The sequence below is a fragment of the Corvus hawaiiensis genome, chromosome 1 (genome assembly GCF_020740725.1).
Source record: "Corvus hawaiiensis isolate bCorHaw1 chromosome 1, bCorHaw1.pri.cur, whole genome shotgun sequence".
Classification (NCBI taxonomy): domain Eukaryota; kingdom Metazoa; phylum Chordata; class Aves; order Passeriformes; family Corvidae; genus Corvus; species Corvus hawaiiensis.
In genome coordinates this window covers 60,977,796-60,989,572 of record NC_063213.1, presented here as the reverse complement: position 1 = coordinate 60,989,572, position 11,777 = coordinate 60,977,796, and the positions used below count along the sequence as shown (strand labels likewise).

Here is an 11,777-nt window from a genome sequence, read left to right as displayed (position 1 = left end):
GAACAGGCTCCCCAAGGAAGTGGTGAGACCACCAAGCCTGACAGAGTTCCAGAAAGCATTTGGACTACGCCCTCAGGGACATGGTGTGACTCTTGGGGTGTCCTTTGCAGGGCCAGGAGTTGGACTTCAATGATCCCTGTGGGTTCCTTCAAATACAGGATATTCTATGCCTCTAAGCCTCCCCTCTCCCTAAGAAGCGGGGGCCTCTATGGGGCGTGGGAAACGATGCTCCGGGAAGCCGAAGGCCTCTCCCGCCCCCACTCCCCCCGCTACGCTCCCACCCCTGGCCGGGTGCCACCCGCCGCCGCCGTGCCCCGCCGAGACGCCGCTTCTAGCACGGCCCCTCGGCAGCTCCTCCTCCGGGCCGGCGCGGGCGGGCCGTGCCGGGGCCGTCCCGGGGCTGTGCCGGGGCTGTGCCGGGCCCGCTTCCTGTCGCCAGAGCGCGGCCATGGCCACCCTCCTGCCGCGGGGCGCCGCCGCCGCCCGCCGCCGCCTCCTGCTGCGCCCCGCGCCGCTCGCCCCGGGGCCGGTGCGGGCCGCCAGCCGGGCCCTGTCCGCCGCCCTGGTGCGCCGGGGCGGCCTGGTGGGCGGCCGATGGGTGGAGACGGCCGCCGCGTTCCCCGTGCAGGACCCGGCCAGCGGCGAGGAGCTGGGCCGGGTGTCCGACTGCGGGGCGGCCGAGGCGCGGGCGGCCGTGCGGGCCGCGCACGAAGCCGGCGCCGCCTGGAGCCGCCTCCCCGCCAAGGTAAGCGGCCGCGGGAGGTGGCGGCGAGGGGGCCCCGGGGCGCTCCGGTCCGGTCCGGTGGGGTCTCCCGCGGCCTCGCTTCCCCGTCCCTGCGGGCGGCGGCTACGGCAGCCTTGTCTCTCCTTCTTCCCAGGAGAGGAGCGCGCGGCTCCGGCGATGGTACGAGCTGATGATGGAGAACAAGGAGGAGCTGGCGCGGATCATCACGGCCGAGAACGTGAGTAGGGCGGCGGGGTGGGCACGGGCACTGCCCTGTGCTGGCACTCGCGCTGGGATGCCCAACACACGCAGGCGAACAGTGACAATCAAATAAAACTGACACTCGTCAACACTCCCTGCGTACTTAACCAGTTAGCCACCGTGTCCTTTTAAATAACTTCGGGCATATTGTGCACTCACATTGCTCTGCTAGGTCAGTGGATGACGTTTCAAACATTCTTCTACCGGACATACATAAAGTGCGTTGGTTTGATGACGGTAGTACCTAACCAGGGGAAACCAGACTCATGTTGTGCTTCATGGCATGCAAAAGCATACATCCACCTAAACCATGGTTCTCACGGCAGAAATATTTGTGACTGGGAAAATTCATGTAAGTCTGCAAGTTGGATTCACATAGTCTGCTTTGGTCTGTATCATTGCATAGTCTGGGAGCTCACAAACTGGTGTCCTTTGGGATAAAACCTTGCTGGAAGATACTTCAGCAGCTCCTCTGACCAGCTGCTAATGGTCATTCAGTCCACGGGATCAGACCTGGGGATAGTCCAAAGTGTGAAAAATGAGGTTCACTCTCCTGTTAGGATTTAAAAGTTTAATGAAGGACAATAAGACAAAGATAATAAAGCAAAATTCACTGTGCCGGGTGCTTTGGCACTCAGCTAAGAGCACACCCGTTATTTTGGAGACACCCTTTACATACCTGTCCTATTGCATCAGCCTAGTGCATATTCAAAATCAATTATGCATATTCAAACTTTTCCTTAAACTAGTTCACATGTTCCAGGAACTGGTCAGCATTCCTTGAAACTGCCTTTTTAGAGCAGGCACATTTCTTGGCTGTGGTTTTAGTCAGTTTTTATCATCACCCTCAGAGTGGGCTTTGGTCCATGGTTTCTGCAGACGGTAGTTGCTGATAGTTGGTATGTCGATAGCAAGGGTCTTCAACACATGTTGGTTGGATGCTATCCAACCAAGCAGACAGTTCAATTACCACAAGCATAACTATATTAGCTATTTCACTATTATGTCTAAGTTTAGTTAATGACAGAAATAAAGGCAACTAATAACATTAGTTATTGTTACAAAACTACCTCTTTATAACAAAGCTACTTTAACATTATACATATAGCATCTACTTACAACAAAGCTACTTTAACATCATTCATTTTAACATTTGCAGAAAGCCAATATTATAACATTTATCTATCACAAAAGCAATACTCCCCCCAGAAAAAGCAAATGACCCTGGCATAAACTTGTAACTGTTTTGCCATGATTTGTGTTTTTCTTCAGAGTGGTAATAGCATCTAATTCAGAGTTTGTAAATAAATGCATACTACATTTGCTTGTCCTGGGCAGGTATGAATCGAAGCACAGCATACAAAATATTGACTATACAGTGATGGTATATTGAATCCACACAACTATTGCTGCTGCAATCATAGAGTCCTTTTTGAAGATTGCAGTGTATGTCATAGGGAGGGGATCATAAAGTACTCTGAAAAGAAGAGAAACTCCAAAATTACTTGAATTTGTTTATATTGCTTCTGTTTGCTGCTTACAATGTATCTTCAATTTGATTTAATCAAAGGGGAAGCCTCTGAAAGAAGCACAGGGTGAAATCGTGTATTCAGCCTCATTTCTGGAGTGGTTTGCGGAGGAGGCTCGACGGATTTATGGTGATGTTATTCCAGCATCTGCAAAAGACAGAAGAGTCCTGGTGCTGAAGCAGCCAGTAGGAGTGGCAGCCATTATAACCCCAGTAAGCATAGCTGAACTCTTCTGAGCCACGTGAAGGTTTTCAGCTCAGCCCACAGCTCAAAATGTCATTTATTTTCTGCAAAAACAGGAGGCAAAATTTTCCCAACTTTGATTGTACTATTTTCTCTCTTCCTAGTGGAATTTTCCCAGCGCTATGATTACCCGGAAGGTTGGTGCAGCTCTGGCAGCTGGCTGTACAGTGGTAGTGAAACCTGCAGAGGACACACCTTTATCAGCATTAGCTCTTGGGGAGGTGAGCTTTCAGTGCTAAGCTTTACCTCAGCAAAGGACTGACACTGTAAACAGGGAGTCAGTTGGGCTTGGAAGGTAGCTCTGGCCAGCTTCATATGTGAAGAAAGGACGAACTGTCTGACTACATGCAGGTGTTTTAGTTCAGTGAGAATCTTTGTAAATTGCCTCTAATATGGTCTAGAGCTTCAAAATGGATTGGACCATTTTGATACACAAAATATCCTTATATCTGTAATTTGGTTCTTTTGAACAGACAGCTTAAACTGGAGCAAAGCTGCTCTCTGACGCACCTGTGGCACCTGTTCCTAGTTGTGCTGAGCCCTTTTGGCTTCTGTTGTCTTACAGATGGTTTTCTTCAAAACAGTGAACAATCATTAAGTGACTATTCCTCTTACAAAATGCACTAATAATGCAAATTCTGTTTTTCTTTTGTTGCAGCTTGCAAACCAGGCTGGAATCCCAGCAGGAGTGTATAATGTTGTTCCCTGTTCCAGACAACAGACAGCAGCTGTAGGAGAAGTTCTATGCACTGATCCATTGGTATCCAAAATATCTTTTACTGGCTCTACAGCAACAGGAAAGGTACATATGGGGACAGAATATCCTTGAAGATTATTACTGTAGTTATGCTAGAAAGGTAGGGAGAAAGTGTGTGCCTTTATACAGTGCCGCCTTTTCTGGCTACTGTACACAGATTGTCCAAATAATTGTGTACCTCTTGAGATACTGCTTGTATATTTTAGCATCAGTACTCACAGAAGGATGCCTATCTGCAACTTCTTGATAACTGCCCTTTATTAAACTATGATGTGAACAGTTCTGTACAAGGTGTTCTTGGTTTATATCGTAAGGTGACAACATGCTAGTAAGAACACTGAAACTGAGTTTCAAAGGTACCATTCAAAAATGGCTTCAGCAGTTGAGAGAAAGTATTAGAGAAACAAGTTCCTGGAATCTCTGCTATCAACCTTAGTCAATAAGCAATCTTGTTGCCATCTATAATTGAATCACTAAAACTGCAGTGTGGCTACAAAATGACAGAATTCTCTGGGATGGCTGTATGCAGAATGAAGAAAAAGACTGGTATCAAGGCAAATCATAATACCAAATTCTGTCAGATCTTGAAAACTTTCGTAAGGTTAGCCAAGATTTTATTATCAAAAAGAATAGAACAAGGAAACAAAAAAAAGTAACAATATTAGTGTATAAAAGCTTGACCTGACCTGAAGTTGATCAAAATCTTTCTCTGCATTAGTCATTGGCCAGAATCTCATCTTTAAAGATTTTAACGGAGGAAATTTGTTTTTGTCATAGGAGATGGTCTAGCGTTGTAGGGAAGCTGCAGATTATTTCCTTGCCAGAGTAATTTTTCACTGCCTTTCATCCGTGATTCCACTGTTCACCTCTGTTAGAGGTACAGATGTCTTTGTCTCCTCTGTTGCCTACAGATCTTGCTGAAACATGCAGCTGGCACTGTGAAGAGAGTTTCCATGGAGCTTGGAGGACATGCTCCTTTTATCGTGTTTGACAGTGCCAATGTGGACCGGGCTGTCGCAGGAGCCCTTGCTTCTAAGTATAGAAACTCAGGACAGGTGAGAATAATCTTCTTGTCCATGTTTCTAGACAATGAAGAGCTGTACATAAAGTTTAGGCTGTAAATAAGCTATTTTATGTAAAAGGAAAGCATAGAACACTTCACTGTGAAAAGTGCTGCAGTCACACATGGCTCTGGGCACTAAAGGCAGTTACCAGCAAGTCTAAATAGCAACACTAAAATCCCGTGTATTTTCACAACATACATGGCAGTCAGTAGCATCACTGTTAGAGAAGATGATGTTCTCTAGGACTCCTTGCAAGAGCTTGAGAAGTGATAAGGCATTTTGTCATATGCTTTGTTAACATTAAATTGGAGAACTAGAGCTGTGAAAGACACCATCTTGCTTCAGTCTGTTAAGACACTCACAGATAGCTTTTTCCACAATGAATAGCTTTAAAAAATTGATAGACAAGATTCAAGTGTGCATTGCTTCAAGTGTATTTCATTTAGAGTCAAAATATTTTAAGAGAATCACTTTCCAGAAGAACAGTCAGCTGAGAAGGGCTGTGTGGAGACTGTTCCAGCCTTACAGGTACATGTGAACATGAAGTTGATGAACTCCAGCTTTTGAGAAGCACCAAATTTTCAGTGGATTTGGGCGGTCATTCGATGAGGAAAACTTTGCTTGAATAACATGAGAAGACGACATGACTAATATTGGGAAGAAAGAGACGAAACAAAAGTGGACAAGGACCACTAAGGGATCAGACCCAGACTGGACAAGATCTAGCATTAAAGGCACCTCTGCTGCTGTAGAGAAGGATAAGTAGCTGTTACTTTTCACATACTGTAGCAGTCAAAATAGGATGCAGTTAAGAGCAAGGGGTAGCACAAATAAATAGGCCATTGAAAGCACTTAGAAGCAATTTTTAGGAAGAAAGCAAACTCAAATAATAAAGGAGTTAGAAAAAAGACCCCAGACCACTTAAGTGTGTTCTGAGTTTCTGCTGCTCAGTCCAGCATTCTGCAGTCTAGAAGGTATTTTGTGCAGCTTCTGGGCCTTGGTTGATCCATGTATCTGAGTCCACAAAACTCACAAAACATTTCCCCAGCATAAGCAACTTTGCAGTGTGACGTATTTCACACACCCACTGACAGCTTGTTGAAGTTGTATTTCTAAAATGGAAGGGGTGCTGAAAGATATGGCATAGGTTGGTAACAGCTTAGGATGAGGGAGGAGAGGCAAGGGACATCAGTGCAGTAACCTAATTCTGTGCATGAAGGCCAGAATGAATTAATGGATGGATTAAATACAGTATAAACCACTGGGGTTTTGTCTTATCTTGTTTGTTGTCAGACCTGTGTTTGCACAAACCGTTTCCTGGTGCAAAAGGGAATTCATGATGAATTTGTGGAAAAGTTTGCTAAAGCTATAGAGAAAGAACTGCATGTTGGAAATGGATTTGATGCAAAAACTACCCAAGGACCACTAATAAATGAAAAAGCCGTGGAGAAGGTATAAATAAATATTTCATTTTTGACATCCTAATTTTCTTTCTATGATCCATAAAATAACTTTACATTTATGTTTCACTTTTTTTCACTTGTTTTATTAGAACATATTTGCAGTGTGGCTGGAAGTGTGTTCTGTCCACCAAATCCATGTGTACATACAGACAAACAGATGTGGACAGTTCATGCATCATCACCCTGTTTCCATTAAGGGAAAGAGAGGCCTCCTTTAGGAGAAGCTGATTCCTTCTGATTACTCCCTAGCTGTTCTCAAGTCCATTCACTGAAATTGGATACACTGTGAGAGCTGTGTGGTGATCCTGCAGTTCTGAAGCACTGTGATTGACAATTTCTTTTGAAGAACAGTGTTCTTGGCAAAAGCTAGGGAGAATAATTAATCAGGGTTAAAATACCAGAACTCTGGATGTTGTAATCACTTGAAACTTCACATACATGGTGTGACTCTTCTGTTTTGGATGACCTGCAACTCCAGAATTTTTTTTGTTTAAATCCTAGTACATCACATCTTCTATAATACTTCACCATTCCTAAGGTTAAATATTAAGTCAGGTGTCTCATACTTTGTAAGATATTACAGCTCAGTTGTATGCAGGCTTGGTTTGAAGCCATTATACATAAATGCTGCCAGCTTCTCTCTCTTTATAAAAGAATGGGAAAATATTCAGTTATTTGGGAGACAAAGGATACAGTCCTTGAACTTCTTTCCTTCATGCCTTCCGTTCTTGTATCACAAAAGTGTAGTGTGTGTATCACATACAACTATATATATAAATAAACACTGTATATAGTCACTTTCTATAATTCCTGTAATTTCAAAGGACAGTATTCTAGGTGGAGATTGCTACTTTAGTTTTCTTATTACTTTGTTGTGTTCAGATGAATTGTAAATGTAGGGGGTAGGTAGAATTGTAGATGTAGGGAAATGTTCTTGCCGGTTCCATGTTGAGAGTTGTTTCTCTTTCCATGGCAGTCATGTACTTCTGTTTTCGTAGTGCTTAATCACTGATACAAGATTCAGTTTTTAGTCCTGCAAAGACTTTTTCTCACATTAGGTGTAGGCTTTTAATTTCTACAGAAAAGTAGGCTGGGGGCAACACTCATAACTTATTCCTCTGAAATTATGTCAGACCGAGAGAAAAAAGAATTAGAGAAGTTAGATAATACTGCAAATGATCCTCTGCAAAGTGTAAACCTCTCTTCAAAATTTTCTCTTTAATATTAAAGAGTGTTGTTTCTTCAGTAGGAAATGTATTCTTGCTAATTCTTAAATACTGACTTTAAGATTTTTGTTATGCATATATCAGGTAGAGAAACACATTAAGGATGCAGTTTCTCAAGGAGCATCTATTGTGACTGGAGGGAAACGACACAGCTTGGGGAAGAATTTCTTTGAGCCAACATTACTTAGTAATGTTACAACAAAAATGCTTTGCACCCAAGAAGAGACATTTGGCCCTTTAGCACCAGTTATCAAGTAAGATTATTAATTTTACAGATTAAAATTAACAAAAAACCAATGAAAGATTATTTTGAATAATCAAGATTTGAAAGAGTTTGCAAAAATTGTTTTTGTATGATCACACAAATCTTCTAAAAAAACGGGTACACATGTGAAAACATCCTCTGGATATGTGGTTCATCCGTTTCTTTCTCTTGACCTGATCTTAGCATCTCTGCAACTTTTAGAAAATTAAAGTGTCTCAATAGTTAAGCAAGGCTAGATAGCAGCAAAACCTTCATTGGCTGCATGATCTGTGGTACGAAATAGGAGACAGGACTTTTGAGTTTGTCATGTGATTTGCTAGTCCTAAGCTTTTCTGACAGAGGATGACTTGGAGCTGTCTGTTCTCCTTAAAGCCTTCCCTGCCTTTGTGCAGAGCAATTGGATGTGATAGAAGAACATACAGTTATCTCTCAGCACTGAGAGTGCTGTGTAGTTGGGGAAATAGGTAGGCTAACCCATGTGAAGTAAATGGTTTGGTTACCATCCAGCTGCCTAGGGAGGATAAAGGCAATCTCAACTACTTAACTGCAGTTTCAATTACGAGAAGAGGTAGACATTTCAGCATTTCAAAATGCAAGTTAAATTAGGTTTTTAATGTACACTTTTGGGAAAAATAAATTGACATTTTAATTCCTGATAAGACTGCTTCTTGTCAGTAAATCAGCAAGACAGTAGGTGAACTGCAGACCTCATTTTTATTTTTGCTCTTTCTATTGCAGATTTGAGACTGAAGCAGAAGCTGTTGCTATAGCAAATGCAGCTAATGTGGGTTTAGCAGGTATGCCTCTCTGTCAGATAAGTGTATTTCTGTGGTTTTGTGAGCTTTAGTGTTACAGGATGATGATTTTGAATGTCAGTACATCTCTTTTTCACAGTCGTCTGCAATTGTTCTTACTGATTTTCATTCCTGTATCTCTGTGTCTGCACGACAGGATATTTCTACTCCCAAGATCCAGCTCAGATCTGGAGAGTTGCAGAACAGCTGGAAGTTGGAATGGTTGGTGTTAATGAAGGCATAATCTCGTCAGTGGAGTGCCCTTTTGGTGGGGTGAAGGAGTCTGGCTTAGGGCGAGAAGGTTCAAAATATGGCATCGATGAATACTTAGAAATAAAATATGTCTGCTTTGGAGGACTATAAAAGCCTTCAGACAGCACAATCCCAACAATTTGAGGAAGAACGCTGTAGTTTTAATAAGCTTATTGAGCCAGAAATACATATGAATGCAACTTCTACCTTCTTTAGAACTAATCAACCCTGTCGTGTGTGTGTATAGAGATATCTACAGTATTCTGTGCTGCCAAATGTTTTTACATGGTCTTTGTGTATACATCCAATTTTTCAGGAATGTGATCACAACGCCCATTATTTTTAGTAATGAGTAGGGATGTACATTTATTATTCTTGAATTATCCCTGTGTAACTGGGAGAACTTGGAGACTTGTGCCTAATGAAAACAGATTATAACCAGTAGCAAGGGGAAACTAGACCACCATTTTTACTACCTTTAGTGTTTCAGTGTGGATATGGGAGGCGCTGGGATGGCAGGCTCCCTGCAGAATTTTGTGTAAATACTCACACTTTCTCAAGTGTTTCATGACCTTCTTTAGAAGCAAGCATGTTTGGTTTTTTGGTTTTTTTTTAATTATGGGAGAATCTACTGCTTACAAAAGGTGAGGAATTGTTTTGAGCTCTGTCTAGGCATCCACATAGGCAAACAGCTTTTTCAGCACTGTTGATGCTGACTGCAGGGCCGCTGCCTGTTCAGCTTTACGTTTTTGAGCAAAGAGGTGTAATTTGTGCCTAACAGCTTGCATGCCTAGGATGAAATACGGCCCTTGTTTGATGCCTCTTAGCCCCAGCAGTCCTGGGAACAGGACAGTCCAGGACTAAGAATTGCTGATTTATTGAGAAGCAGGAGGAAGATGGGATACTTACAGGAATAACCTGCAGAATTTTAAGGGGAGACTAGAAGGGCTATGTGAAGAAACCACAAGTGGTGACATGATGATAAAGATAAACGCCCTCCCTTTCATGAAAAGACCATGACTCTCCTTGGGTAGAAGTATAGTCCCTGATGTAAATATTGCTCAGTGTCTAAAGGAACATTACACATCCCTTTTAAAGAATAGGAACAGATATCCATCCCTGTGGGCTTTGTGTCTTGAATTGGATTTGTGGTTACGCACGTGAATGTCCATTAGGGAGGAAGGTTTAACAACCTTTGAACATGGCTAATTTGTGACATAATGAAGATTAAATAGTGGTGGTTAGAGGTGAGACTTTGACACATCACCTCACTATTCTGTCATCTTCAAAAGATGATGTAAGGCTTCCTTATTATGAAATAAGCAATGTTGTTTAAACATTATTTTAGTGGCAAGTCAAACAAAGCACTTTAAAAAATGTGCAATGTTAATTTGGCAAATAAATCAGTGCTGCAGAGGTTAAGTGGAATAAATTTTGTTTCTTGTATTCATTACAAAAATAAGTAAAAGAAGGCAGTGGAGCCCTTCTTCCGTTAAAGTAATGAATGTACCCTATGAAATGAAATATTTAAAAATATTTTATACCATCAGGCAAAGAGGTACCAGATAACACAAGACTTGGGGAAGGAGGGAAAGCAAGCTGGAACTGAGTTGCACAGGGATTTTTTTAAAGCGCACATCAAGTAGCATTGACTGCTACTTCTTATTTTTAAATATTTTTTTATGGTTGTATTTATGTAGCAGTTGAGACCAGGTGGGTCTGGAGCACACTGTCAGTACTCTGTGCATCACGCCAACCAAAGGGCATTTACTGCCCTTTCAGTAATTCCTAATGCACCAAACCCACACAGTTGTGAGGGTGAGGACTTTGTACTGTTATCTATGCTTGTTGTCAAGAATACAAAAAGGATGGCCTATTTGTACACTAGTTACAAGAAACTTTCCTATAGCCAACTTCTAAGATTACATTACTGAGCACACAGGGTGCCTGAATTTGGGGAATACAGTGTTGCGGGAGGAAGCTGTTTGCCAGCCTTGGCTACCAATGTGTTTAGTATTAATTTGAAAAAATAATTTGGTAAAAGAAGGTCATGCCTTGGTTCCTGGGTCCCACAACACAGTGATGCAGGCATAGTTACAGGTATTGCACACAGGTAGAATATCTGCCCTTGAAATTGCAGACTTCAATTATGTCTGCCTGTGAACTGCACTATAAGGTCAAAATTAAAATCTTATTTACAGCTGTATGACAGTGCAGTATTTAATGTGAGTGTGCTTCTTGGGACAGTGCCTTTGGAGGATAAATTCTTTAACCCTTACTCTCTTCACTGCAAAGTTACTGATCTGATGCACTGGTACATTTAAAATTGTAATGTCATTTCTGAGAATAGCACTTATTTGAGTGTTTACTCTTTTTTCAGCACTTTTAATGAGTGTTTACTTTTTTTTTTTAGCAAGTAATACCTTTTACTATGCCTGATAACAAGCACAAACAATAATTAAAGATAATGTTTGTAAGAAATTTTAAAAATACCTTTGTCTAGATTGGACTGTGGTTGGATTCCAGCATAATATCCTCATGTCAGTAAAGTCTACATCAGTTAAGCACAGAATAATCAAAGTTGTCTTCATAGCAAAAGCTGTGATTCTTCAACAAAAGATGTACTTGAATTCTCACACCTCAGTTGTGTTGATTGCACTTGTGATAGTTTAGCAATTTCTGGATATTAAAACTGTGATGAAAAAATGTTTTCAGTTAATAAATAACTTCTGTGAAAACACCAGATTTTGTGGTTTATTACCTTACTCAATGCTGAATTGACAAATTGACAGCAGCCACATTAAGTTCAGTCTTTCAGATTTGCACAGACAATTTTGTTCTGACAGCTTTATCACTGGAAAAGACAACACTTCTTTGCATCCACATGTTCATACAGTGTAAGATTTTGGTACCTCCAGTTACAGTCCCTTGAATCTAAATCAAATAGATGAGACTACCTGGGCATAGTAATATGCCATCAGTCATTTTGTATGTGAGTCTTTTATGCTGAGTCGAAAATTTTATCACAGGATAGGTTTTGTAGATTAGAGTGTCTTCCCTGCTTTTGTGATGTGATAATTCTTTATTTCATTCATTAAGATTTAAAATAAGAGTTTGGGGAGCTCCTCTGTTTCTGTCTAATTAATACAGTCTTGAAGCCTGAGAAACTGTCTTTTAATTTCCAACTTGACATAGTCAC

The 11,777-nt window shown here is 41.7% G+C and overlaps 1 protein-coding gene across 1 annotated transcript; it reads left to right on the top strand.

Annotated features, from left to right (window-relative positions):
* The first annotated feature begins 433 nt into the window (after window positions 1-433).
* ALDH5A1 (aldehyde dehydrogenase 5 family member A1) lies at window positions 434-11,318 on the top strand. Its single transcript, XM_048307558.1, has 10 exons — window positions 434-745; window positions 879-962; window positions 2,556-2,726; window positions 2,862-2,978; window positions 3,416-3,559; window positions 4,426-4,569; window positions 5,872-6,030; window positions 7,352-7,521; window positions 8,271-8,329; window positions 8,484-11,318. The coding sequence occupies exons 1-10, from the start codon at window positions 449-451 to the stop codon at window positions 8,687-8,689; spliced, it is 1,551 nt and encodes a 516-aa protein (XP_048163515.1). The 5' UTR covers window positions 434-448; the 3' UTR covers window positions 8,690-11,318.
* The last annotated feature ends 459 nt before the right edge of the window (window positions 11,319-11,777 follow it).